Source organism: Chamaea fasciata, unplaced genomic scaffold (assembly GCF_029207755.1).
Source record: "Chamaea fasciata isolate MVZ Bird 193981 ecotype frontalis unplaced genomic scaffold, bChaFas1.0.hap1 SCAF_31, whole genome shotgun sequence".
Taxonomy (NCBI): domain Eukaryota; kingdom Metazoa; phylum Chordata; class Aves; order Passeriformes; family Sylviidae; genus Chamaea; species Chamaea fasciata.
In genome coordinates, this window is record NW_027094116.1 from 2,987,963 (window position 1) to 3,010,088 (window position 22,126).

Below are 22,126 nucleotides of genomic sequence, written 5' to 3' on the forward strand. Positions count from 1 at the left end.
CCCCCAAAAACTCCTCAAAATTTTACAGGAAAAAAAATCCACAAAATTTTGAGGAAAAGAAAAAAAAAACCCCAAAAAATCCTCAAAATTTTGAGGAAAAAAACCCCCCCAAAAAAACTCCTCAAAATTTTGCGGTGCAAAAAAAAAAAAAACAACCCCAAAAAACCCCCAAAAAAATCCTCAAAATTTTGCGGGGCAAAAAAAAAACAACCCAAAAAAACCCCCCAAAAAAATCCTCAAAATTTTGAGAAAAAAAAACAACAAAAAAAAATCCTCAAAATTTTGAGAAAAAAAAAAAAATCCTCAAAATTTTGAGAAAAAAAAAACAAACCCCAAAAAAAATCCTCAAAATTTTGAGGAAAAAAAAACAAACCCCCCAAAAAAATTCCTCAAAATTTTGAGGGAAACAAACCCCCCCCGTCACACCGAGGTCTCCGACTGCAGCCTCATGATGAACTTGTGGGATTTGGGGTCCACGAATTCCTCGGAGAGCTGGAAGAAGGGGATTTTCTTGGCCGACACCACCAGGCTGAAGTCGTGGCGCTTGAGGACGAAGACGGCGCCGTCCCTGAGGCCGCTGGTCACCGGCTCCTCGCTGACCAGCGTCCACTGCTTGGCCAGCCAGCGCTCCTTGTGGTACTGGATGGTGGGGCCCGACGTCAGGTACCGCTCCAGGAACGCCTGCGCGGCAAAAGGGACGCGGATTCGGCGCTTGGTCGCAAGATTTGGGGGTTTTGGGGGTTTTTGGGGGGGGTTTTTATGGAGAAAAATAAAAGGGTTTTTGGGGATGGGGTTTTTGGGGGTTGTCCGAGAGGTCATCGAGGTGTGGTTGATCCTCAGATCTCCAGGAAAGGCTGGGAGAAAACAGGGACACGGAAATGTCGGGTTTAGGGGTTTGGATAAAAGTTTTTTGGGGGTTTTTGGGTTTTTTGGGGGGTTTGGGGGGGTTTTGGGGGGAGTTTTTATGGAGAAAAATAAAAGGTTTTTTGGGATTTTTGGGGATGGGGTTTTTGGGGGGGTTGTCCGAGAGGTCACCGAGATGTGGTTGATCCTCAGATCTCCAGGAAAGGCTGGGAGAAAACAGGGACACGGAAATGTGGGTTTTAGGGGTTTGGATAAAAGTTTTTGGGGGTTTTGGGGTTTTTTGGGGGGGTTTTTATGGAGAAAAATAAAAGGTTTTTTGGGGTTTTTGGGGATGGGGTTTTTGGGGGGTTTGTCTGAGAGGTCACCGAGGTGTGGTTGATCCTCAGATCTCCAGGAACGCCTGCGCGGCAAAAGGGACGCGGATTCGGCGCTTGGTCGCAAGATTTGGGGGTTTTGGGGGTTTTTGGGGGGTTTTGGGGGGAGTTTTATGGAGAAAAATAAAAGGTTTTTTGGGTTTTTGGGGATGGGGTTTTTGGGGGGTTTGTCCGAGAGGTCACCGAGATGTGGTTGATCCTCAGATCTCCAGGAAAGGCTGGGAGAAAACAGGGACACGGAAATGTGGGTTTTAGGGGTTTGGATAAAAGTTTTTGGGGGTTTTGGGGTTTTTTGGGGGGGTTTTTATGGAGAAAAATAAAAGGTTTTTTGGGGTTTTTGGGGATGGGGTTTTTGGGGGGTTTGTCTGAGAGGTCACCGAGGTGTGGTTGATCCTCAGATCTCCAGGAACGCCTGCGCGGCAAAAGGGACGCGGATTCGGCGCTTGGTCGCAAGATTTGGGGGTTTTGGGGGTTTTTGGGGGGTTTTGGGGGGAGTTTTATGGAGAAAAATAAAAGGTTTTTTGGGTTTTTGGGGATGGGGTTTTTGGGGGGTTTGTCCGAGAGGTCACCGAGATGTGGTTGATCCTCAGATCTCCAGGAAAGGCTGGGAGAAAACAGGGACACGGAAATGTGGGTTTTAGGGGTTTGGATAAAAGTTTTTGGGGGTTTTGGGGTTTTTTGGGGGGGTTTTTATGGAGAAAAATAAAAGGTTTTTTGGGGTTTTTGGGGATGGGGTTTTTGGGGGGTTTGTCTGAGAGGTCACCGAGGTGTGGTTGATCCTCAGATCTCCAGGAACGCCTGCGCGGCAAAAGGGACGCGGATTCGGCGCTTGGTCGCAAGATTTGGGGGTTTTGGGGGTTTTTGGGGGGTTTTGGGGGGTTTTTATGGAGAAAAATAAAAGGGTTTTTTGGGTTTTTGGGGATGGGGTTTTTGGGGGTTGTCCGAGAGGTCATCGAGATGTGGTTGATCCTCAGATCTCCAGGAACGCCTGCGCGGCAAAAGGGACGTGGATTCGGCGCTTGGTCGCAAGATTTGGGGGTTTTGGGGGGTTTTTATGGAGAAAAATAAAAGGGTTTTTGGGTTTTTGGGGATGGGGTTTTTGGGGGGGTTGTCCGAGAGGTCACCGAGGTGTGGTTGATCCTCAGATCTCCAGGAACGCCTGCGGGGCGAAAGGGACGCGGATTCGGCGCTTGGTCGCAAGATTTGGGGGTTTTGGGGGTTTTTGGGGGGTTTTGGGGGGGTTTTTATGGAGAAAAATAAAAGGGTTTTTTGGGTTTTTGGGGATGGGGTTTTTGGGGGGTTTGTCCGAGAGGTCATCGAGGTGTGGTTGATCCTCAGATCTCCAGGAAAGGCTGGGAGAAAACAGGGACACGGAAATGTGGGGTTTAGGGGGTTTGGATAAAAATTTTGGGGGTTTTGGGGGTTTTTTTGGAGGAAAAAACGGCTCAAACCCCGCCCCAAAGCGGCACCTTTGGGGTCATGTCGTGGGTGATGCAGAACTTGAGGTGCTGCAGGATGTTCTCCATGGTGAGGATCAAACCCCGCCCCAAAACCCCAAACCCCGCCCCAAATCGGCACCTTTGGGGTCATGTCGTGCGTGATGCAGAACTCGAGGTGCTGCAGGATGTTCTCCATGGCGGGGATCAAACCCCACCCCAAACCCCAAACCCCGCCCCAAAACCCCAAACCCCGCCCCAAAACCCCAAACTCCACCCCCAAAACCCCAAACCCCGCCCCAAAGCGGCACCTTTGGGGTCATGTCGTGCGTGATGCAGAACTCGAGGTGCTGCAGGATGTTCTCCATGGCGAGGATCAAACCCCGCCCCAAAACCCCAAACCCCGCCCCAAAACCCCAAACCCCGCCCCAAAACCCCAAAACGGATCAAACCTCGCCCTAAAATGGATCAAGCCCCGCCCCAAAACCCAAACCCCGCCCCAAAACCCCAAACCCCGCCCCAAAGCGGCACCTTTGGGGTCATGTCGTGCGTGATGCAGAACTCGAGGTGCTGCAGGATGCTCTCCATGGTGTGGTAGGGCTGCTGCTTGGTGGTGCGCAGGTATTTCTGCATGGCGCGGGCCATGGAGGCGAAGATGGCCTGGGCGGCCTCGCGCGGGTCCATCACCTCCCGCGGGTTCTTCTGCTCCTCCTCCTGCAGCCGCTTGATGTGCGTGAAGGCCTCCTCCACCGCCACCACCAGCCTGCGGGCACGGAACAGGGGCCGGGGCGGGGAATTACGGGGGTCCGGGGCGGAAAACCCCGCGGATGTGGGGCGGGAAATCCCTTGGAAGTTCGGGTGGAAAACCTCCTGGGAGCTGGGATGGAAAACCGCCCGGACCGGGGATGGGAAACCCCGTGGATTTGGGGTGGGGAACGCCAAGGGCGTGGGACGGAAGAGCTCAGGGATTTGGGGTGGAAAACCGCCCAGACCGGGGATGGGAAACCCCGTGGATTTGGGATGGAAAGGCCCTTGGAAGTTAGGATGGGAAACCTCTTGGATCGGGGACGGAGAATCCCACGGAAGTTTGGATGGGAAACCTCTTGGATCGGGGACGGAGAATCCCACGGAAGTTTGGATGGGAAACCTCTTGGATCGGGGATGGAGAATCCCACGGAAATTTGGATGGGAAACCTCTTGGATCGGGGATGGAGAATCCCATGGAAATTTGGATGGGAAACCTCTTGGATCGGAGAACGCCTTGGAATTGGGATGGAGAACGCCTTGGAATTGGGATGGGAAACGCCTTGGAATTGGGATGGAGAACGCCTTGGAATTGGGATGGAAAACTCCTTGGAATTGGGATGGAGAACGCCTTGGAATTGGGATGGAGAACGCCTTGGAATTGGGATGGAGAACGCCTTGGAATTGGGATGGAAAACGCCTTGGAATTGGGATGGAGAACGCCTTGGAATTGGGATGGAAAACTCCTTGGAATTGGGATGGAGAACTCCTGGGAATTGGGATGGAGAACGCCTTGGAATTGGGATGGAGAACTCCTTGGAATTGGGATGGAGAACGTCTTGGAATTGGGATGGAAAACTCCTTGGAATTGGGACGGAAGATCTTTGGGATTTGGGATGGAAACCCCTTGGACCTGGGACGGAAAACCGCCGTGGATTCGGGACAGAAAACCTCTTGGACCTGGGATAAAATCCCCACGGATTCAGGATGGAAAACCCCATGGAAGTGGGATGGAAAAACCTCTTGGATTTCGGATGGAAACCCCTTGGGAATTTGGACAGAAACCCCCTTGGGGTTTTATCTTCCCGCCCCGTACCTGGCTCGGCGTTTCCGGACCCTTGGGCCAAACTGGGATCACCCCCTGCCCATAAAACTCCCCAAATTCCTCAAAAAAACCCCAAAAATGGGGATTCCCAAGGCGGGGAATCCAAGGATATTTTTGTTTTATCTTTCCGCCCCGTACCTGGCTCGGCGTTTCCGGACCCTTGGGCCAAACTGGGATCACCCCCTGCCCATAAAACTCCCCAAATTCCACAAAAAAAACCCCAAAAACCCCAAAATGGGGATTCCCAAGTTGGGGAATCCAGGGATAATTTTTTTTTATCTTTCCACCCCGTACCTGGCTCGGCGTTTCCGGACCCTTGGGCCAAACTGGGATCACCCCCTGCCCATAAAACTCCCCAAATTCCACAAAAAAAAACCAAAATGGGGATTCCCAAGGCGGGGAATCCAGGGATATTTATTTTTATCTTTCCGCCCCGTACCTGGCTCGGCGTTTCCGGACCCTTGGGCCAAACTGGGATCACCCCCTGCCCATAAAACTCCCCAAATTCCTCAAAAAAACCCCAAAAATGGGGATTCCCAAGGCGGGGAATCCAGGGATATTTTTGTTTTATCTTTCCGCTCCGTACCTGGCTCGGCGTTTCCGGACCCGGCGCTCGTGCTCGGCCTCCTCGTAGTAGAACTCGTTGTGGCCGTTGTCGCGTCTCCGCGCCGCCGCCGCCATCACCGCCCGCGGCTGCCCCGACGAGTTGTTGGTGGAGTTTTCTGACAGAGGGGAAAAGGTTGGATCCAGAGGGGGAAAAAATAAAACCCGAACTCTAAATATCGGAGCTCTCCCCACCCCCAAAAAAAATTTTCGCCTGGTGGGGGGGAAGGAAAAAAAAAAAATTCGCCCCCGGAAAAATTCCACCCGGAAAAGAAAATTTCAGCCGCGGAAAGGTTCCGGCGGAAAAGGAATTCCACCCCACTCCCCTCCCCAAAAAGTTCCCTGGAAAAAATTCCCCCCTCCCCGCAAAAAAAATTCCGGTGAGGAATGTGAGGACGGGGGTGGGAAAAAAAAAAATAGGGAATCTCACCCTCTCTGAGGGAACAAACCTTAAACCCGGAAAAAAACGGGAGAATTGAGGGAAAAACGGGAATTTTCTCACCCTCTCCCAGGGAATAAACCTTAAACCCGGAAAAAAACGGGAGAAGTGAGGGAAAAACGGGAATTTTCTCACCCTCTCCCAGGGAACAAACCTTAAAATCAGAAAAAACGGGAGAATTGAGGGAAAAACGGGAATTTTCTCACCCTCTCCCAGGGAATAAACCTTAAACCCGGACATTTTCTTGGCCAGGACGGACTTGGGGAGGTTGAGCAGGGCCGGGTTGTAGACGGGGAAATCGTGGTAATAATTCTCCAGGATCCACACGGCCGCGCGCTGGATGCTGCCGGGGGGGAAGAAAAAATGGGAATTTGTGAGGGAAACGGGAAAATCGGGAATGTGGGGGACGGGGAAAAATTGGGAACGGGGAAAATCAGGAACCAGGGACGGGGATCCAACCCCTCCGCGAGCCCCTCCTGAGGCTTCCCAGCTCTTTTTCCATGGAGAAATCATCGCAAATATCCACTTGGTCATCCAGAGGAATCTCCAGGAATTCCTGGGACACCTCCAGGGGTGGGAATCCAAACCTCCCTGAGCCCCTTCCGAGGTCTTTTCCCCTTTTCCAGGAGGTTTTTCCCCAAATTTCCCACCCTGAGCCTCCCCTGGCCCAGCTCGAGGCCGTTCCCTCTTGTCCCGGCGCCGTTCCCTGGGATCAGATCCCAAATCCCCCCTGGGGGATCCCAAAATTCCCCCCTGGATCCCCCTTTTCTCCAGGCTGAGCCTCCCCAGCACCCTCAGGACTTCTCCAACCTTCTCCTCACCGCCTTTTCCATGGGAATTTCCCCAATTCCCACCTCAGGAACCTCCACCAAACCCGTGTCCACCAAACCCGTGTCCACCAAACCCGTGTCCACCAAACCCGTTCCTCTCTTCTCCAGGATGAACATCCCCAGCTCCCTCAGGACTTCTCCAACCTTCTCCTCACCACCTTTTCCATGGGAATTTCCTCAATTCCCACCTCAGGAACCTCCACCAAACCCGTGTCCACCAAACCTGTGTCCACCAAACCCGTGTCCACCAAACCCGTGTCCCTCTTCTCTGGGATGAACATTCCCAGCTCCCTCAGGACTTCTCCAACCTTCTCCTCACCACCTTTTCCATGGGAATTTCCCCAATTCCCACCTCAGGAACCTCCACCAAACCCGTGTCCACCAAACCCGTGTCCACCAAACCCGTTCCTCTCTTCTCCAGGATGAACATCCCCAGCTCCCTCAGGACTTCTCCAACCTTCTCCTCACCGCCTTTTCCATGGGAATTTCCTCAATTCCCACCTCAGGAACCTCCACCAAACCCGTGTCCACCAAACCCGTGTCCACCAAACCTGTTCCTCTCTTCTCCAGGATGAACATCCCCAGCTCCCTCAGGACTTCTCCAACCTTCTCCTCACCACCTTTTCCATGGGAATTTCCTCAATTCCCACCTCAGGAACCTCCACCAAACCCGTGTCCACCAAACCCGTGTCCACCAAACCCGTGTCCACCAAACCTGTTCCTCTCTTCTCTGGGATGAACATTCCCAGCTCCCTCAGGACTTCTCCAACCTTCTCCTCACCACTTTTTCCATGGGAATTTCCCCAATTCCCACCTCAGGAACCTCCACCAAACCCGTGTCCACCAAACCCGTTCTTCTCTTCTCCAGGATGAACATCCCCAGCTCCCTCAGGACTTCTCCAAGCTTCTCCTCACCCCCTTTTCCATGGGAATTTCCTCAATTCCCACCTCAGGAACCTCCACCAAACCCGTGTCCACCAAACCTGTGTCCACCAAACCCGTGTCCACCAAACCCGTGTCCCTCTTCTCTGGGATGAACATTCCCAGCTCCCTCAGGACTTCTCCAACCTTCTCCTCACCACCTTTTCCATGGGAATTTCCCCAATTCCCACCTCAGGAACCTCCACCAAACCCGTGTCCACCAAACCCGTGTCCACCAAACCCGTTCCTCTCTTCTCCAGGATGAACATCCCCAGCTCCCTCAGGACTTCTCCAACCTTCTCCTCACCGCCTTTTCCATGGGAATTTCCTCAATTCCCACCTCAGGAACCTCCACCAAACCCGTGTCCACCAAACCCGTGTCCACCAAACCTGTTCCTCTCTTCTCCAGGATGAACATCCCCAGCTCCCTCAGGACTTCTCCAACCTTCTCCTCACCACCTTTTCCATGGGAATTTCCTCAATTCCCACCTCAGGAACCTCCACCAAACCCGTGTCCACCAAACCCGTGTCCACCAAACCCGTGTCCACCAAACCTGTTCCTCTCTTCTCTGGGATGAACATTCCCAGCTCCCTCAGGACTTCTCCAACCTTCTCCTCACCACTTTTTCCATGGGAATTTCCCCAATTCCCACCTCAGGAACCTCCACCAAACCCGTGTCCACCAAACCCGTGTCCACCAAACCTGTTCCTCTCTTCTCCAGGATGAACATCCCCAGCTCCCTCAGGACTTCTCCAACCTTCTCCTCACCGCCTTTTCCATGGGAATTTCCCCAATTCCCACCACAGGAACCTCCACCAAACCCGTGTCCACCTAACCCGTGTCCACCAAACCTGTTCCTCTCTTCTCCAGGATGAACATCCCCAGCTCCCTCAGGAGTTCTCCAACCTTCTCCTCACCACCTTTTCCATGGGAATTTCCCCAATTCCCACCTCAGGAACCTCCACCAAACCCGTGTCCACCAAACCTGTTCCTCTCTTCTCCGGGATGAACATTCCCAGCTCCCTCAGGACTTCTCCAAGCTTCTCCTCACCCCCTTTTCCAGCCAAAAGAACCCCGAACTCCCAACTCAGGCCCCCCCAAACCTCTCGGCGCCCGCCCAAGCCCAAAGCCAACCTGAGGTGGCCGACGTTGTAGAAGCGGCTGGCGCCGTCGGCCGAGCGCACGGCCTTGAGGGTGAACTGGGGCTGGAGCTGCCTCAGCTCCAGCAGCACCACGGCCAGGTAGTGCACGAAGAGCAGGGCGTCCACCAGCGACACGGCGAACTGCACCACGCCCCGGTAGTCGCGGTCCCGCGAGTCCAGGATCCTGACGCCGTAGAAGAGCCAGTAGGAGACCACCAGGAGGAAGACCAGCACCATGAGCGTGGCCCTGAAGACGAAGACTCGCGGGAAGAAGGCTTTGGGGCGGCGGAAGAACAAGGCCCAGCTGGCCAGCAGGAGGATGAGGAGTTTGAAGGCCACCGAGATGAAGAGCCCCTCGCAGGGGGTGCCGCAAGGCTCCAGCTCGTCCCTCCACAGCAGCTGAGGGAGGAGGAGGAAGGCCAGGGGGGTGAGGAAGGCCAGCAGGGCCAGGGCCGCGCCCAGGGCCACGCCCAGGTGGCGGGAGCAGTCCAGGCGGGCGCCGTCCTCCATGTCCTTGGCGATGCGCGTGAGGTCATCGTGGGAGATGCTGTGCTCCGACGTGCCCGTCACCACCGTGGTGGTCTCGCCCCAGTTGTCGTCCTGGGCACGGGAGGGAGGGGACGGGGGGACCTTCAGAGGGGTGGCTCCAGCTCCCAGGTGACCACCTGGACCTCCAGGACCTCCCAGGTGTCATTTGGAGGAGGGGACATCCATCCCCTGCTCCAAACCTTCCGCCCCACCTCCAGCATCTCCAAACCAGGGATTGTCACCCTGGGCAGGGGACGGGGACATTCCGGAGGGGTCACTCCGGGTCCCGCCTGAGCCAGGTGACCGCCAGGACCTCCCAGCCACCACCCAGGCGTCGTTTCGGGGAGGGGACATTCCAAAGGGTGGCCGGGGAATCCCCAAATTTGGGATTTCCTCAGTTTGGGGAACCCCAAAAATCCCCAAATTTGGGATTTTCTCCCCCTGGGGAATCCCAAAATTCCAAAATCCCGGATTTTCTCACCCTGGGGAATCCCAAAATCCCAAAATCCCGGATTTTCTCACCCTGGGGAATCCCAAAATCCCAAAATTCTGGATTTTCTCACCCTGGGGAATCCCAAAATCCCGGATTTTCTCTCCCTAGGGAATCCCAAAATCCCCAAAATCCCAGATTTTCTCCCCCTGGGGAATCCCAAAATCATGGATTTTCTCTCCCTGGGGAATCCCAAAATCCCAAAATCACAGATTTTCTCCCCCTGGGGAATCCCAAAATCCCAAAATCACGGATTTTCTCCCCCTGGGGAATCCCAAAATCCCAAAATTCTGAATTTTCTCCCCCTGGGGAATCCCAAAATCCCGGATTTTCTCTCCCTAGGGAATCCCAAAATCCCCAAAATCCCAGATTTTCTCCCCCTGGGGAACCCCAAAATCCCAAAATTCGGGATTTTCTCCCCCCGGAGAATCCCAAAATTTGGATTTTCTCACTTCGGAGAATCCCCAAATCCCCCAAATCCCCCAAATTCCCGGATTCTCCTCCCCCCGGGGAACCCCGAAATCCCCCAATCCGGGATTTCCTCCCCCTGGGAGACGCCAAACTCCCCGGATCAATCCGGGTTTCTCACCCTGTCGTCCCCGCCGCGGGCGGACTCGTTGTCCAGCAGGGGCTCCCCCGGGGTTTGGATCGTCACCGACTTGTCCCCGCGGGGCCCCTCCCGGCTCTTGGAGCGGTGACGGTCCCGACGGTCCCTGGGGGGAGGAAAAAAGGCGGAAAATGGGGAAAAAATGGGAAAGAAAGGGGGGAAATAAGTGTGGGGGAAAGGGGGGAAAAAAAAAAGAACGGGGAAAAAAAACAGGAAAAAGAAGAGGGGGAAATGGGAAAAAACAGGGAAAAAATGGGGGAAAATAAGTGGGGGAAAAGGGGATATAAAAAAAAAGAACGGGGAAAAAAAACAGGAAAAAGAAGGGGGGAAATGGGAAAAAACAGGGAAAAAAATGGGGGGGAAATGGGGGAAAATAAGTGGGGGAAAAGGGAAATAAAAAAAAAGAACGGGGAAAAAAAACAGGAAAAAGAAGAGGGGGAAATGGGAAAAAATAGGGAAAAAATGGGGAAAAATAAGTGGGGGAAATGGGGATATAAAAAAAAAGAACGGGGAAAAAATACAGGAAAAAGAAGAGGGGGAAATGGGAAAAAATAGGGAAAAAATGGGGAAAAATAAGTGGGGGAAAAGGGGAAATAAAAAAAAAAGAACGGGGAAAAAAACAGGAAAAAGAAGGGGGGAAATGGGAAAAAATAGGGAAAAAATGGGGAAAAATAAGTGGGGGAAATGGGGATATAAAAAAAAAGAACGGGGAAAAAATACAGGAAAAAGAAGAGGGGGAAATGGGAAAAAATAGGGAAAAAAATGGGGGGGAAATGGGAAAAATGGGGGAAAATAAGTGGGGGAAAAGGGGAAATAAAAAAAAAAAAGAATGGGGAAAAAAAACAGGAAAAAGAAGGGGGGAAATGGGAAAAAACAGGGAAAAAATGGGGGGAAAATGGGGAAAAATGGGGAAAAATAAGTGGGGGGAAAGGGGAAATAAAAAAAAAGAACGGGGAAAAAACAGGAAAAAGAAGGGGGGAAAATGGGAAAAAACAGGGAAAAAATGGGGGGAAAATGGGGGAAAATAAGTGGGGGAAAAGGGAAATAAAAAAAAAGAACGGGGAAAAAAAACAGGAAAAAGAAGGGGGGAAATGGGAAAAAATAGGGAAAAAATGGGGAAAAATAAGTGGGGGAAAAGGGGAAATAAAAAAAAAAGAACGGGGGAAAAAAACAGGAAAAAGAAGGGGGGAAATGGGAAAAAACAGGGAAAAAAATGGGGGGGAAATGGGAAAAATGGGGGAAAGCAGGAAAAAGAGTGGGGGAAAAGCGGGGAAATACTGGGGAAAAGAGTGGGGAAAATGGGAATAAAAGGGGGAAGAATGGGAATAAAAGGGGGAAAAGCAGTGGGGGGAAAAGCTGGGAATAAAAGTGGGAAAATTAGTGGGGAAAAAAACGGAAAAAAGTGGGGAAAAAAAACGGGAAAAAAGTGGCAAAAGCGGGGAAAAAACAGGAACAAAATGGGAAAAGTGGGGGGAAAAGGGGGAAAAAAGTGGGAAACATTGGGGAAAAATCCAGGAAAAAAAAAGTAGGAAAAGCGGGAAAAAAAAGGGGAAAAAAGTGGGAAAAGCGGGAAAAAACCGGGAAAAGAAGTGGGAAAAGCGGGGGAAAAAACGGGAAAAGAAGAGGGAAAAGCTGGAAAAAAACGGGAAAAGAAGTGGGGAAAGCGGGAAAAAAAACGGGAAAAGAAGTGGGAAAAGCGGGGGAAAAAAACGGGAAAAGAAGTGGGAAAAGCGGGAAAAAACTGGGAAAATAAGAGGGAAAAGTGGGGGAAAAAACAGGAAAAAAAGTGGGAAAAGCGGGGAAAAAAACGGGAAAAAAAGTGGGAAAAGCGGGAAAAAACCGGGAAAAGAAGCGGGAAAAGCGGGAAAAAACCAGGGAAAGAAGCGGGAAAGCGGTCTGGGGGCCAGGGCGTTCGGGGGCTGCTCACCTGTGCTTGCGGGAGCCGCGGGAGTGGCCGGATTTGTAGGAATATCCCGAATACTGCGACTCGTTGTCCATGTCGCGGCGGGCGCTGCCCCTCCCGGCGGGGGCTCGGGGGCCCGCGGGGGCTCTCCCGGGGGGCGGTTTTCCCGGCGGCTCCCGGGCTTTCCTCGGCCCCAGGGGCGCCTGCAGCACGTCCGGCCTCACCTTGGCCTCGGGCGGCTCGAGCTCGGCGCCTTCGGGGCGGGCGGCGGCCTCGGCTCAGCGGGACGGGCCGGGCCGGCCTGCGGGGACACGGGCACGGTCACTGGCGACTGCCCGGCGTGGGCCGGGGCGGCCCAGGATGGCCCAGGATGGCCCAGGATGGACCAGGATGGACCAGGATGGACCAGGATGGACCAGGACGGCCCAGGATGGACCAGGATGGACCAGGATGGACCAGGATGGACCAGGATGGCCCAGAATGGTCTAGAAGGGCCCAGTATATCCCAGTATATCCCAGTATATCCCAGTATATCCCAGTATGGACCAGAATGGCCTAGAATGGCCCAGGATGGCCCAGGATGGACCAGGATGGACCAGGATGGACCAGGATGGACCAGGATGGACCAGGATGGACCAGAATGGCCCAGGATGGACCAGGATGGACCGGGGCGGCCCAGGATGGACCAGGATGGACCAGTATATCCCAGTATGGACCAGGATGGACCAGGAGGGCCCAGGATGGACCAGGATGGACCAGGATGGACCAGAATGGCCTAGAATGGCCCAGGATGGCCCAGGACGGCCCAGGATGGACCAGGATGGACCAGGATGGACCAGGATGGACCAGGATGGACCAGAATGGCCCAGGATGGACCAGGATGGACCGGGGCGGCCCAGGATGGACCAGGATGGACCAGTATATCCCAGTATGGACCAGGATGGACCAGGAGGGCCCAGGATGGACCAGGATGGACCAGGATGGACCAGGATGGACCAGGATGGACCAGAATGGCCCAGGATGGACCAGGATGGACCGGGGCGGCCCAGGATGGACCAGGATGGACCAGTATATCCCAGTATGGACCAGGATGGACCAGGAGGGCCCAGGATGGACCAGGATGGACCAGGATGGACCAGGATGGACCAGGATGGACCAGAATGGCCCAGGATGGACCAGGATGGACCGGGGCGGCCCAGGATGGACCAGGATGGACCAGTATATCCCAGTATGGACCAGGATGGACCAGGAGGGCCCAGGATGGACCAGGATGGACCAGGATGGACCAGGATGACCTAGAACGGCCCAGGATGGACCAGGATGGACCAGGACGGCCCAGGACGGCCCAGGATGGACCAGGACGGCCCAGGACGGACCAGGATGGACCAGTATATCCCAGTATGGACCAGGATGGACCAGGAGGGCCCAGGATGGACCAGGATGGACCAGAATGGCCCAGGAGGGCCCAGGATGGACCAGGATGGACCAGGACGGACCAGGATGGACCAGGAGGGCCCAGGATGGACCAGGATGGACCAGGATGGACCAGGATGGCCCAGGATGGCCTAGAATGGCCCAGAATGGTCTAGAAGGGCCCAGTATATCCCAGTATGGACCAGGATGGCCTAGAACGGCCCAGGATGGCCCAGGATGGACCAGGATGGACCAGTAGGGCCTAGAATGGTCCAGAATGGCCCAGGATGGCCCAGTATATCCCAGTATGGACCAGGATGGCCTAGAATGGCCCAGAATGGTCTAGAACGGCCCAGTGTATCCCAGTATATCCCAGTATGGACCAGTAGGGCCTAGAATGGCCCAGAATGGCCCAGAATGGCCCAGAATGGCCCAGTATATCCCAGTATATCCCAGTATATCCCAGAACGGCCCAGAACGGCCCAGGATGCTCCAGTATATCCCAGTATAGCCCAGTACATCCCAGTATATCCCAGAACGGCCCAGGATGGCCCAGGATGCTCCAGTACATCCCAGTACATCCCAGTATATCCCAGTACATCCCAGTACATCCCAGTACATCCCAGTATATCCCAGTATATCCCAGTATATCCCAGTACATCCCAGTACATCCCAGTACATCCCAGTACATCCCAGCATATCCCAGAACAGCCCAGGACGGCCCAGGATATCCCAGGACTCCATTCGCATGATCCCAAGAGTTCCTCCTGGGCATTCTGGGGGATCCAACCCCCCCGACCCACCCCAGGGGATCTGGGATCCCGCTGGATCCTCCTCCCACCTTTTCCCGAGGATTTCTTTGGGACCCCCGAGCCCCGGCCGGGGAGGCCCCGGCTGCTTTCCCGGGAGCCGTCCCAGGTTTCCATGGAAACCCCCCCCCCAAAAAAAAAAAATTCCTCCTTTTCCCTTTTCCCAAGGCCCGGGAGGGGGAAGGGCGGGGAATTCCTTTGTCCCGGAATTCCCGAGGATCCCCGCCGGGGTTGCCATGGAAACCGAGGCCTTGCCGGGAGATGGGAACGGGGCTGGGAAACGCTCCGGGGCCCAGTAGGGACCAGTAGGGACCAGTAAGGGCTGGATCCTGTCCCAGTATGGCCCAGTGACCCCAGTAAGGGCTGGATCCTGTCCCAGTCTGTCCCAGTGTGCCCCAGTGTATCCCAGTCCATCCCAGTCTGTCCCAGTCTATCCCAGTCTGTCCCAGTGTGTCCCAGTCAATCCCAGTGTGTCCCAGTCTGTCCCAGTCTATCCCAGTCTGTCCCAGTTTATCCCAGTCTGTCCCAGTCTGTCCCAGTCTGTCCCAGTGTGTCCCAGTGTATCCCAGTCTGTCCCAGTCTATCCCAGTCTGTCCCAGTCTATCCCAGTTTATCCCAGTGTGTCCCAGTTTATCTCACCGGGCGGCTCCGGGGGCTCCGTCCCGGCGCTGGGCGGGGCCTCGGGAGATCCCGGAGATCCCAGTGTGTCCCAGTCTGTCCCAGTCTGTCCCAGTGTATCCCAGTGTGTCCCAGTCTATCCCAGTGTGTCCCAGTCTATCCCAGTCTGTCCCAGTGTGTCCCAGTCAATCCCAGTCTGTCCCAGTCTATCCCAGTCTATCCCACTGTGTCCCAGTCTATCCCAGTCTATCCCAGTCTATCCCAGTCTATCCCAGTCTGTCCCAGTCTATCCCAGTCTATCCCAGTCTATCCCAGTGTGTCCCAGTCTGTCCCAGTCTGTCCCAGTCTGTCCCAGTCTGTCCCAGTGTGTCCCAGTCTGTCCCAGTCTGTCCCAGTGTGTCCCAGTCTATCCCAGTCTGTCCCAGTCTGTCCCAGTGTGTCCCAGTTTATCCCAGTCTATCCCAGTCTATCCCAGTCTATCCCAGTCTATCCCAGTCTGTCCCAGTCTGTCCCAGTCTGTCCCAGTCTATCCCAGTGTCTCCCAGTTTATCCCAGTGTGTCCCAGTGTGTCCCAGTGTGTCCCAGTGTGTCCCAGTGTGTCCCAGTCTGTCCCAGTGTGTCCCAGTCTGTCCCAGTCTGTCCCAGTCTGTCCCAGTTTATCTCACCGGGCGGCTCCGGGGGCTCCGTCCCGGCGCTGGGCGGGGCCTCGGGAGATCCCGGAGATCCCAGTTTATCCCAGTGTGTCCCAGTCTATCCCAGTCTATCCCAGTCTATCCCAGTGTGTCCCAGTGTATCCCAGTGTGTCCCAGTCTATCCCAGTCTATCCCAGTCTATCCCAGTCTGTCCCAGTCTGTCCCAGTGTGTCCCAGTCTGTCCCAGTCTGTCCCAGTCTATCCCAGTCTATCCCAGTCTGTCCCAGTCTATCCCAGTTTATCCCAGTGTGTCCCAGTGTGTCCCAGTCTATCCCAGTGTGTCCCAGTCTATCCCAGTCTGTCCCAGTCTATCCCAGTCTATCCCAGTCTGTCCCAGTCTGTCCCAGTTTATCCCAGTCTGTCCCAGTCTGTCCCAGTCTGTCCCAGTTTATCTCACCGGGCGGCTCCGGGGGCTCCGTCCCGGCGCTGGGCGGGGCCTCGGGAGATCCCGGAGATCCCAGTTTATCCCAGTGTGTCCCAGTCTGTCCCAGTCTATCCCAGTCTATCCCAGTCTGTCCCAGTCTATCCCAGTCTATCCCAGTCTATCCCAGTCTGTCCCAGTCTATCCCAGTCTATCCCAGTCTGTCCCAGTCTGTCCCAGTCTATCCCAGTCTGTCCCAGTCTGTCCCAGTCTATCCCAGTCTATCCCAGTGTGTCCCAGTCTATCCCAGTCTATCCCAGTCTGTCCCAGTCTGTCCCAGTCTGTCCCAGTCTGTCCCAGTCTATCCCAGTCTGTCCCAGTGTATCCCAGTCTATCCCAGTCTGTCCCAGTCTGTCCCAGTCTGTCCCAGTCTGTCCCAGTCTGTCCCAGTCTATCCCAGTCTGTCCCAGTGTATCCCAGTCTATCCCAGTCTATCCCAGTGTGTCCCAGTGTATCCCAGTCTGTCCCAGTCTGTCCCAGTCTGTCCCAGTCTATCCCAGTCTGTCCCAGTCTGTCCCAGTCTATCCCAGTCTATCCCAGTGTGTCCCAGTGTGTCCCAGTCTATCCCAGTCTGTCCCAGTCTGTCCCAGTCTGTCCCAGTCTATCCCAGTCTATCCCAGTCTGTCCCAGTGTATCCCAGTCTATCCCAGTCTGTCCCAGTCTGTCCCAGTCTGTCCCAGTCTGTCCCAGTCTATCCCAGTCTATCCCAGTCTGCCCCAGTCTATCCCAGTCTATCCCAGTCTATCCCAGTCTGTCCCAGTCTATCCCAGTTTATCCCAGTGTGTCCCAGTGTGTCCCAGTTTATCCCAGTCTGTCCCAGTCTGTCCCAGTGTGTCCCAGTTTATCTCACCGGGCGGCTCCGGGGGCTCCGTCCCGGCGCTGGGCGGGGCCTCGGGCGGGGCCTCGGGCGGGGCCTCGGGCGGGGCCGGCATCGGACGCGGGCCGGGCATGGGGGGTCAGCGCACGGGGGGAGCGGCCTCCAGCTGCGGCGACATGGAACACGGGAATTGCGGCGCTTTCCCCGTTCCCGAAATTCCCAAAGCCCTGAATTCTGCCGGTTCCCAAAGCCCGTCAATTCCCGAAACCCGCGACCTCCCAATCCCGCGAACCCCCGACCCCGCGCGGCCCCAAATTCCCTGGATTCCCCAATTGTGCAAATTCCGGAATCCCACGGATCCCAAATCCCGTGAATTCCTGACCTCGCCATTTCCCGAATTCTGCAGATTCCGGAATCCGGCGAATCCCAAACCCTGCCAACTCCCGAATCCCACAGAGTTCTCGAATCCCGGGGATTCCAAATTTCCACGAATTCCCGAATCCCGCCAATTCCGAATCCCGCAAATTCCCCAATCCTGCCAATTCCCGGCGCTTGGGAATTCCTCGGGAGAAACCAGGGAAGGCGACAGGTGCGAGGTGGACACCTCACCCTAGGTATCCCAAAAAAATTTTGGGGGGGGAATTTGGGATTTTCCGTGAATCCCCGAATGTTCCAGAATTCCCAACATCTCCAGCTGAAGCCAATTTGGGATTTCCCAAAAATCCTGGGGAGCTTTTCCCTTTAATTCCCGGATTTTCCCGGGTTTTCCGAGGTCGCTCAGCCTTTTCTTGTGGATTCAGCCCAAACAAATTTGGGATTTCCCAGAAATCCCGGAGATTTTCTCCACAAATCCCCGGATTTTTCCGGGTCTTCCGGGGTCTCTCAGCCCAAATAAATCCGGGATTTCCCAGGAATTTTCCAGCACTTTTCCAAAGGGAATCCCAGCAGGAAATCCAGGAGCGCCTTGTTCCAGAAGAGAGAGGGGAAAAAAAAAAATAAAATAAAAAGGGATTTTTTTTTTCTTGGAATCTTTTCCAGCCGAGCCGGTTCCGCGGGCTGGAAAAGTCGGGAACGCCGGGAGCCAGAGCCGGATGCAAAACAGGAGGAGGAGGAAGAAAATTCCCATTTTTTTTTTTTTTAAATCCTGGGACGATCAAAGCTCCCCAAAAACTCCCCCCGGGGCCGGGGAGGCTTCGCCGCTGCCGACGTCTTCGAGGCCAGGCTGGAATTCTTCCCGGGATCGAGGATCAAAGATTCCCACCTTTGGGATTCAAATATTCCCAAAAAAAAAAAAAAACCAACCAAACACCCCGAACCAACAAGAAAAAAATGGAAATAACTGAAAGTAAAACTTAGATCCAAAGCGTTTCCAGATGAAAAAGCTTCTTCCAGAGGGAGAATTCCGGGAGGAAAATTCGGCTCCTTCCGTCCCCGGGGTTCTGGGAAAGCCGGGAATGAGTTTTCCCAGGAAAAAACCAAAACAACAAACAAACAAAATCCCACTTCATTCCATCCCGGAGGAGTTGGGAACGGCGGGGGAGCATCCCACGGTTCCTTTCGTTCTTCCAGGAGAATGGAATTCCGGGATCCCAAAATTCCGCGATCGTCCAGGTCGGGGAAGAGCTGCGAGGTGACCGAGTCCGAGCCGGGAGCCAGAATTCCGGGAATTCCTCTGGAAAACTCCAGCGATGGGGATCCAAAACTCCCTGAGTCTCTTCCCGTGGTTCCCGACCCTTTTCCCATGGAAAACTCATCCCAAATCCCCACCCCGAGGCCGTTCCCTCCTGTCCCGGCGCCGTTCCCTGGGATCAGATCCCGGATTTTCCCTGGAGGATCCCAAATTCCCCCGGATCCCCTTCTCTCCAGGCCGAGCCCCTTCCCCAGCTCCCTCGGGATTCTCCGTTCCCTTCTCCAGCTCCTCATTCCCAGAATTTTTTCCCATTTCCCTTCCCAGCCCCTTTTCCCACCCCTGGTTCCAACAGCACCTGGAAAACCAAATCCCGGAGCTGGAGGATCCTGGAATCCCCAAATCCCCGGCAAAAATTCCGGAATTCCCACCCCCACAGCCCCAAATTCCCAGGGAATTCCTCAGGATTCCCTGGAGACAATCCCAAATTCCCAGGGAATTCTCTGGAGAAATCCCAGATTCCCAGGGAATTCCTCAGGATTCCCTGGAGACAATCCCAAATTCCCAGGGAATTCTCTGGAGAAGTCCCAGATTCCCAGGGAATTCCTCAGGATTCCCTGGAGACAATCCCAAATTCCCAGGGAATTCTCTGGAGAAGTCCCAGATTCCCAGGGAATTCCTCAGGATTCCCTGGAGACAATCCCAAATCCCACCTCCCCGTCCCTTCCAAGGACGCCCCAAACTCCCACTCCAGGGAATCTGGGAAGGACGATCCCGGAAATCCTCGTCCTCCCTCGGAATTCCCACGTTTTCCTCCAGGAGAAATCCCCAAAATTCCTGCCCCAATCAAAGGATCCCCCCAGGATTGGGGATTTTTTGGGATCCGTGGAAACTCTTCTTAATCCTCAACCCCTCACCCCCAAATCCCGGATCCCAAAAAAAAATCCGGGCCGGGACGAGCTCCAGGAATTCTGGAATTTTTCCCTCCAAATCCAGGCTGGGATTTTTTGGGAATTCCCCCAAATCCCTTCCCAGGTTTCTTCCCGAGCACCCAGACAATAAATCCATAAAAAAAACCCCCAAAAAAACTGGGAAAAAGGGGAAAAACTCATCCCCAAAACCCCCAAATGAATCCGGATCCGTTTTCCCATCGTCTGCCAGGAGGGGAAAAAAAAACAGGAATTCTCATCCCAAAGGTTGGGACGATCCCAAAAATCCTCGGGAATGAGGGGGGGGGTGAGGCCGAAGCCGCCCCTCCCGGGTCCCCGTTTTTAATCGTTCTGATTTTTAATTATCACTCGGATTTTAATCGCTCCGATTTTAACTAGTCCGGGTTTAATTATTCCGGTTTTAATCGTTCTGATTTTTAATTATCACTGATTTTAGTCACTCGGATTTTAACTAGTCCGGGTTTAATTATTCCGGTTTTAATCGTTCTGATTTTTAATTATCACTCGGATTTTAATCACTCGGATTTTAACTATTTTGGGTTTAATTATTCCGGTTTTAATAGTTCTGATTTTTAATTATCACTCGGATTTTAATCGCTCGGATTTTAACTAGTCCGGGTTTAATTATTCCGGTTTTAATCGTTCTGATTTGAACTATTCCGATTTTAGTTAGTCTGATTTTAATTGTTCTGAAATCTTTTCTGGGGGTTTTTTGGGGTTTTTTGGGTTTTTGGGGTTTTTTGGGGTTTTTTGGGTTTTTGGGTTTTTTGGGGTTTTTTGGGGGTTTTTGGGGTTTTTTGGGGTTTTTTGGGGTTTTTGGGGTTTTTTGGGGTTTTTTGGGTTTTTGGGTTTTTTGGGGTTTTTTGGGTTTTTTGGGGTTTTTTGGGTTTTTTGGGGGTTTTTGGGGTTTTTTGGGGTTTTTTGGGTTTTTGGGGTTTGTTATTTTGTTTTGGGCTGGGAGTTTGTTTTGTTTTTGTGGGGTTGTTTTGTTTTGGTTTTTTTGGGGTTTTTTAGGATTTTTTGGGGTTTGTTTTGTTTCTTTTGGGGTTTTTTTGTTGTTGTTTTGGGGTTTTTTTGTTGTTTAGGGGGTTTTTTTGTTGTTGTTGTTTTTCGGGTTTATTTTTTAAATTTCTTTCTGCTGTTTTTGCTGCGTTTTCCCCGCGGCTCCTCCAAGGGAACGGGCCGGGCCCGGGACAGCGAGCGGGGACAGAAACAACCGGAGCCTCCCGGGATGGCCCCGCACCGAGGGGACACCGGGGACACCGGGGGACAATGTGGACACCGGGGACACCGAGTGACACCGGGGACACCGGGGACACCGGGGACACTGAGTGACAACGGGGACACTGGGGACACCGGGGACACCGGGGACACTGGGGACAGCGGGGGACACCGAGTGACAACGGGGGACACTGGGGACACTGGGGACACCGGGGGACACCGGGGACAGCGGGGGACACCGAGTGACACCGGGGACACTGGGGGACAATGGGGACACCGGGGACAGCGGGGGACACTGGGGACACCGGGGACACTGGGGGACACTAGGAACACCGGGGGACACCGAGTGACAACGGGGGACAATGAGGAACACCAAGTGACAACAGAGGACACCAGGGACACCGGGGGACAATGGGGGACACTGGGGACACCGAGTGACAACGGGGACACCGGGGGACAGTGGGGGACATGGGGGACACCGAGTGACAGTGGGGGACATGGAGGACACCAGGCACAGCCTGGGGACACCAGGGGACACCAAGGGACAATGGGGGACACCAGGGACACCGAGTGACAGTGGGGGACATGGGGGACACCAGGCACAGCCTGGGGACACCGGGGGACACCAGGGGACAATGGGGGACACCAGGGACACCGAGTGACAGTGGGGGACACCGGGGGACAATGGGGGACATGGGGGACACCGAGTGACAGTGGGGGACACGGGGCAGGGAGGGAGGAGAGAAACAACCGGAGCCCGCCCGGGATGTCCCCGGCAGGGAGGGGACACCGGGGACAGTGGGGACACCGAGTGACAATGGGGGACAGTGGGGGACACCCGGCACCGGGCAGGGCCTGGGGACACCGGGGACAATGGGGGACACGGGGGACACTGGGGACAGCGGGGGACACGGGGTGGCGTGGGGACACCGGGGACAATGGGGGACACGGGGGACACCGGGGACACCGGGGACAGCGGGGGACAAGGGGGGACATGGGGGGACATGGGGGACAATGGGGGACACCGAGGGACAGCCAGGCCCAGGGAGCCCCGGGACTGAGGACGGGATGGGGACACCGCGGGGACATGGCGAGGCTGATGGGGACACGGGGGACACCCCTCAGGTGACAGTGACACCCCAAGGCCACCCCGCAGGTGTCCCCGGGCCGGGACCGGGGGGATCCGGGGGGGTCCCGGGGGTCGCATCGGGTCCTGAGGAGCCCCGGGGGGGTCCGAGGTGTGTCCCCAGGGTGTCCCCAGGGTGTCCCCAGGGTGTCCCCAGGGTGTCCCCCGGGTGTCACAGGGGGTCCCGGCGTGTCCCCAGGGTGTCCCGGGGTGTCGCAGAGGGTTCCGGTGGGGTCCCTGACTGTCCCTAGGTGTCGCAGGGTGTCCCGGGCTGTCGCAGGGTGTCCCGGGGTGTCCCCAGGGTGCCCCCAGGGTGTCACAGGGAGTTCCAGAGGGTCCCCCGGGTGACACAGGTGTCCCAGGGTGTCCCGAGGTGTCCCCGGGGTGTCGCAGGGTGTCCCCAGGGTGTCCCCGGGGTGTCTCCAGGGTGTCCCAGGGTGTCCCG

General features: G+C 54.9%; 2 protein-coding genes across 2 annotated transcripts; one reads left to right on the forward strand and one right to left on the reverse strand.

The window, feature by feature from the left end:
- Window position 1: 1 nt before the first annotated feature.
- Window positions 2-12,187, reverse strand: VANGL2 (VANGL planar cell polarity protein 2). Its single transcript, XM_066206958.1, has 7 exons — window positions 12,012-12,187; window positions 10,067-10,190; window positions 8,452-9,059; window positions 5,772-5,908; window positions 5,110-5,245; window positions 3,206-3,437; window positions 2-681 (listed from the first exon to the last, which is right to left on the reverse strand). The coding sequence occupies exons 1-7, from the start codon at window positions 12,080-12,082 to the stop codon at window positions 421-423; spliced, it is 1,569 nt and encodes a 522-aa protein (XP_066063055.1). The 5' UTR covers window positions 12,083-12,187; the 3' UTR covers window positions 2-420.
- Window positions 12,188-14,445: 2,258 nt separating this feature from the next.
- Window positions 14,446-16,631, forward strand: LOC136302944 (streptococcal hemagglutinin-like; the record flags this gene model as incomplete). Its single annotated transcript, XM_066206521.1, is given in 7 exon segments — window positions 14,446-14,504; window positions 14,599-14,751; window positions 14,906-15,025; window positions 15,103-15,333; window positions 15,335-15,495; window positions 15,550-15,989; window positions 16,110-16,631. Coding segments are annotated over 7 exon segments (1,686 nt in total), but the record flags the coding sequence as incomplete, so codon positions are not given.
- Window positions 16,632-22,126: the final 5,495 nt, after the last annotated feature.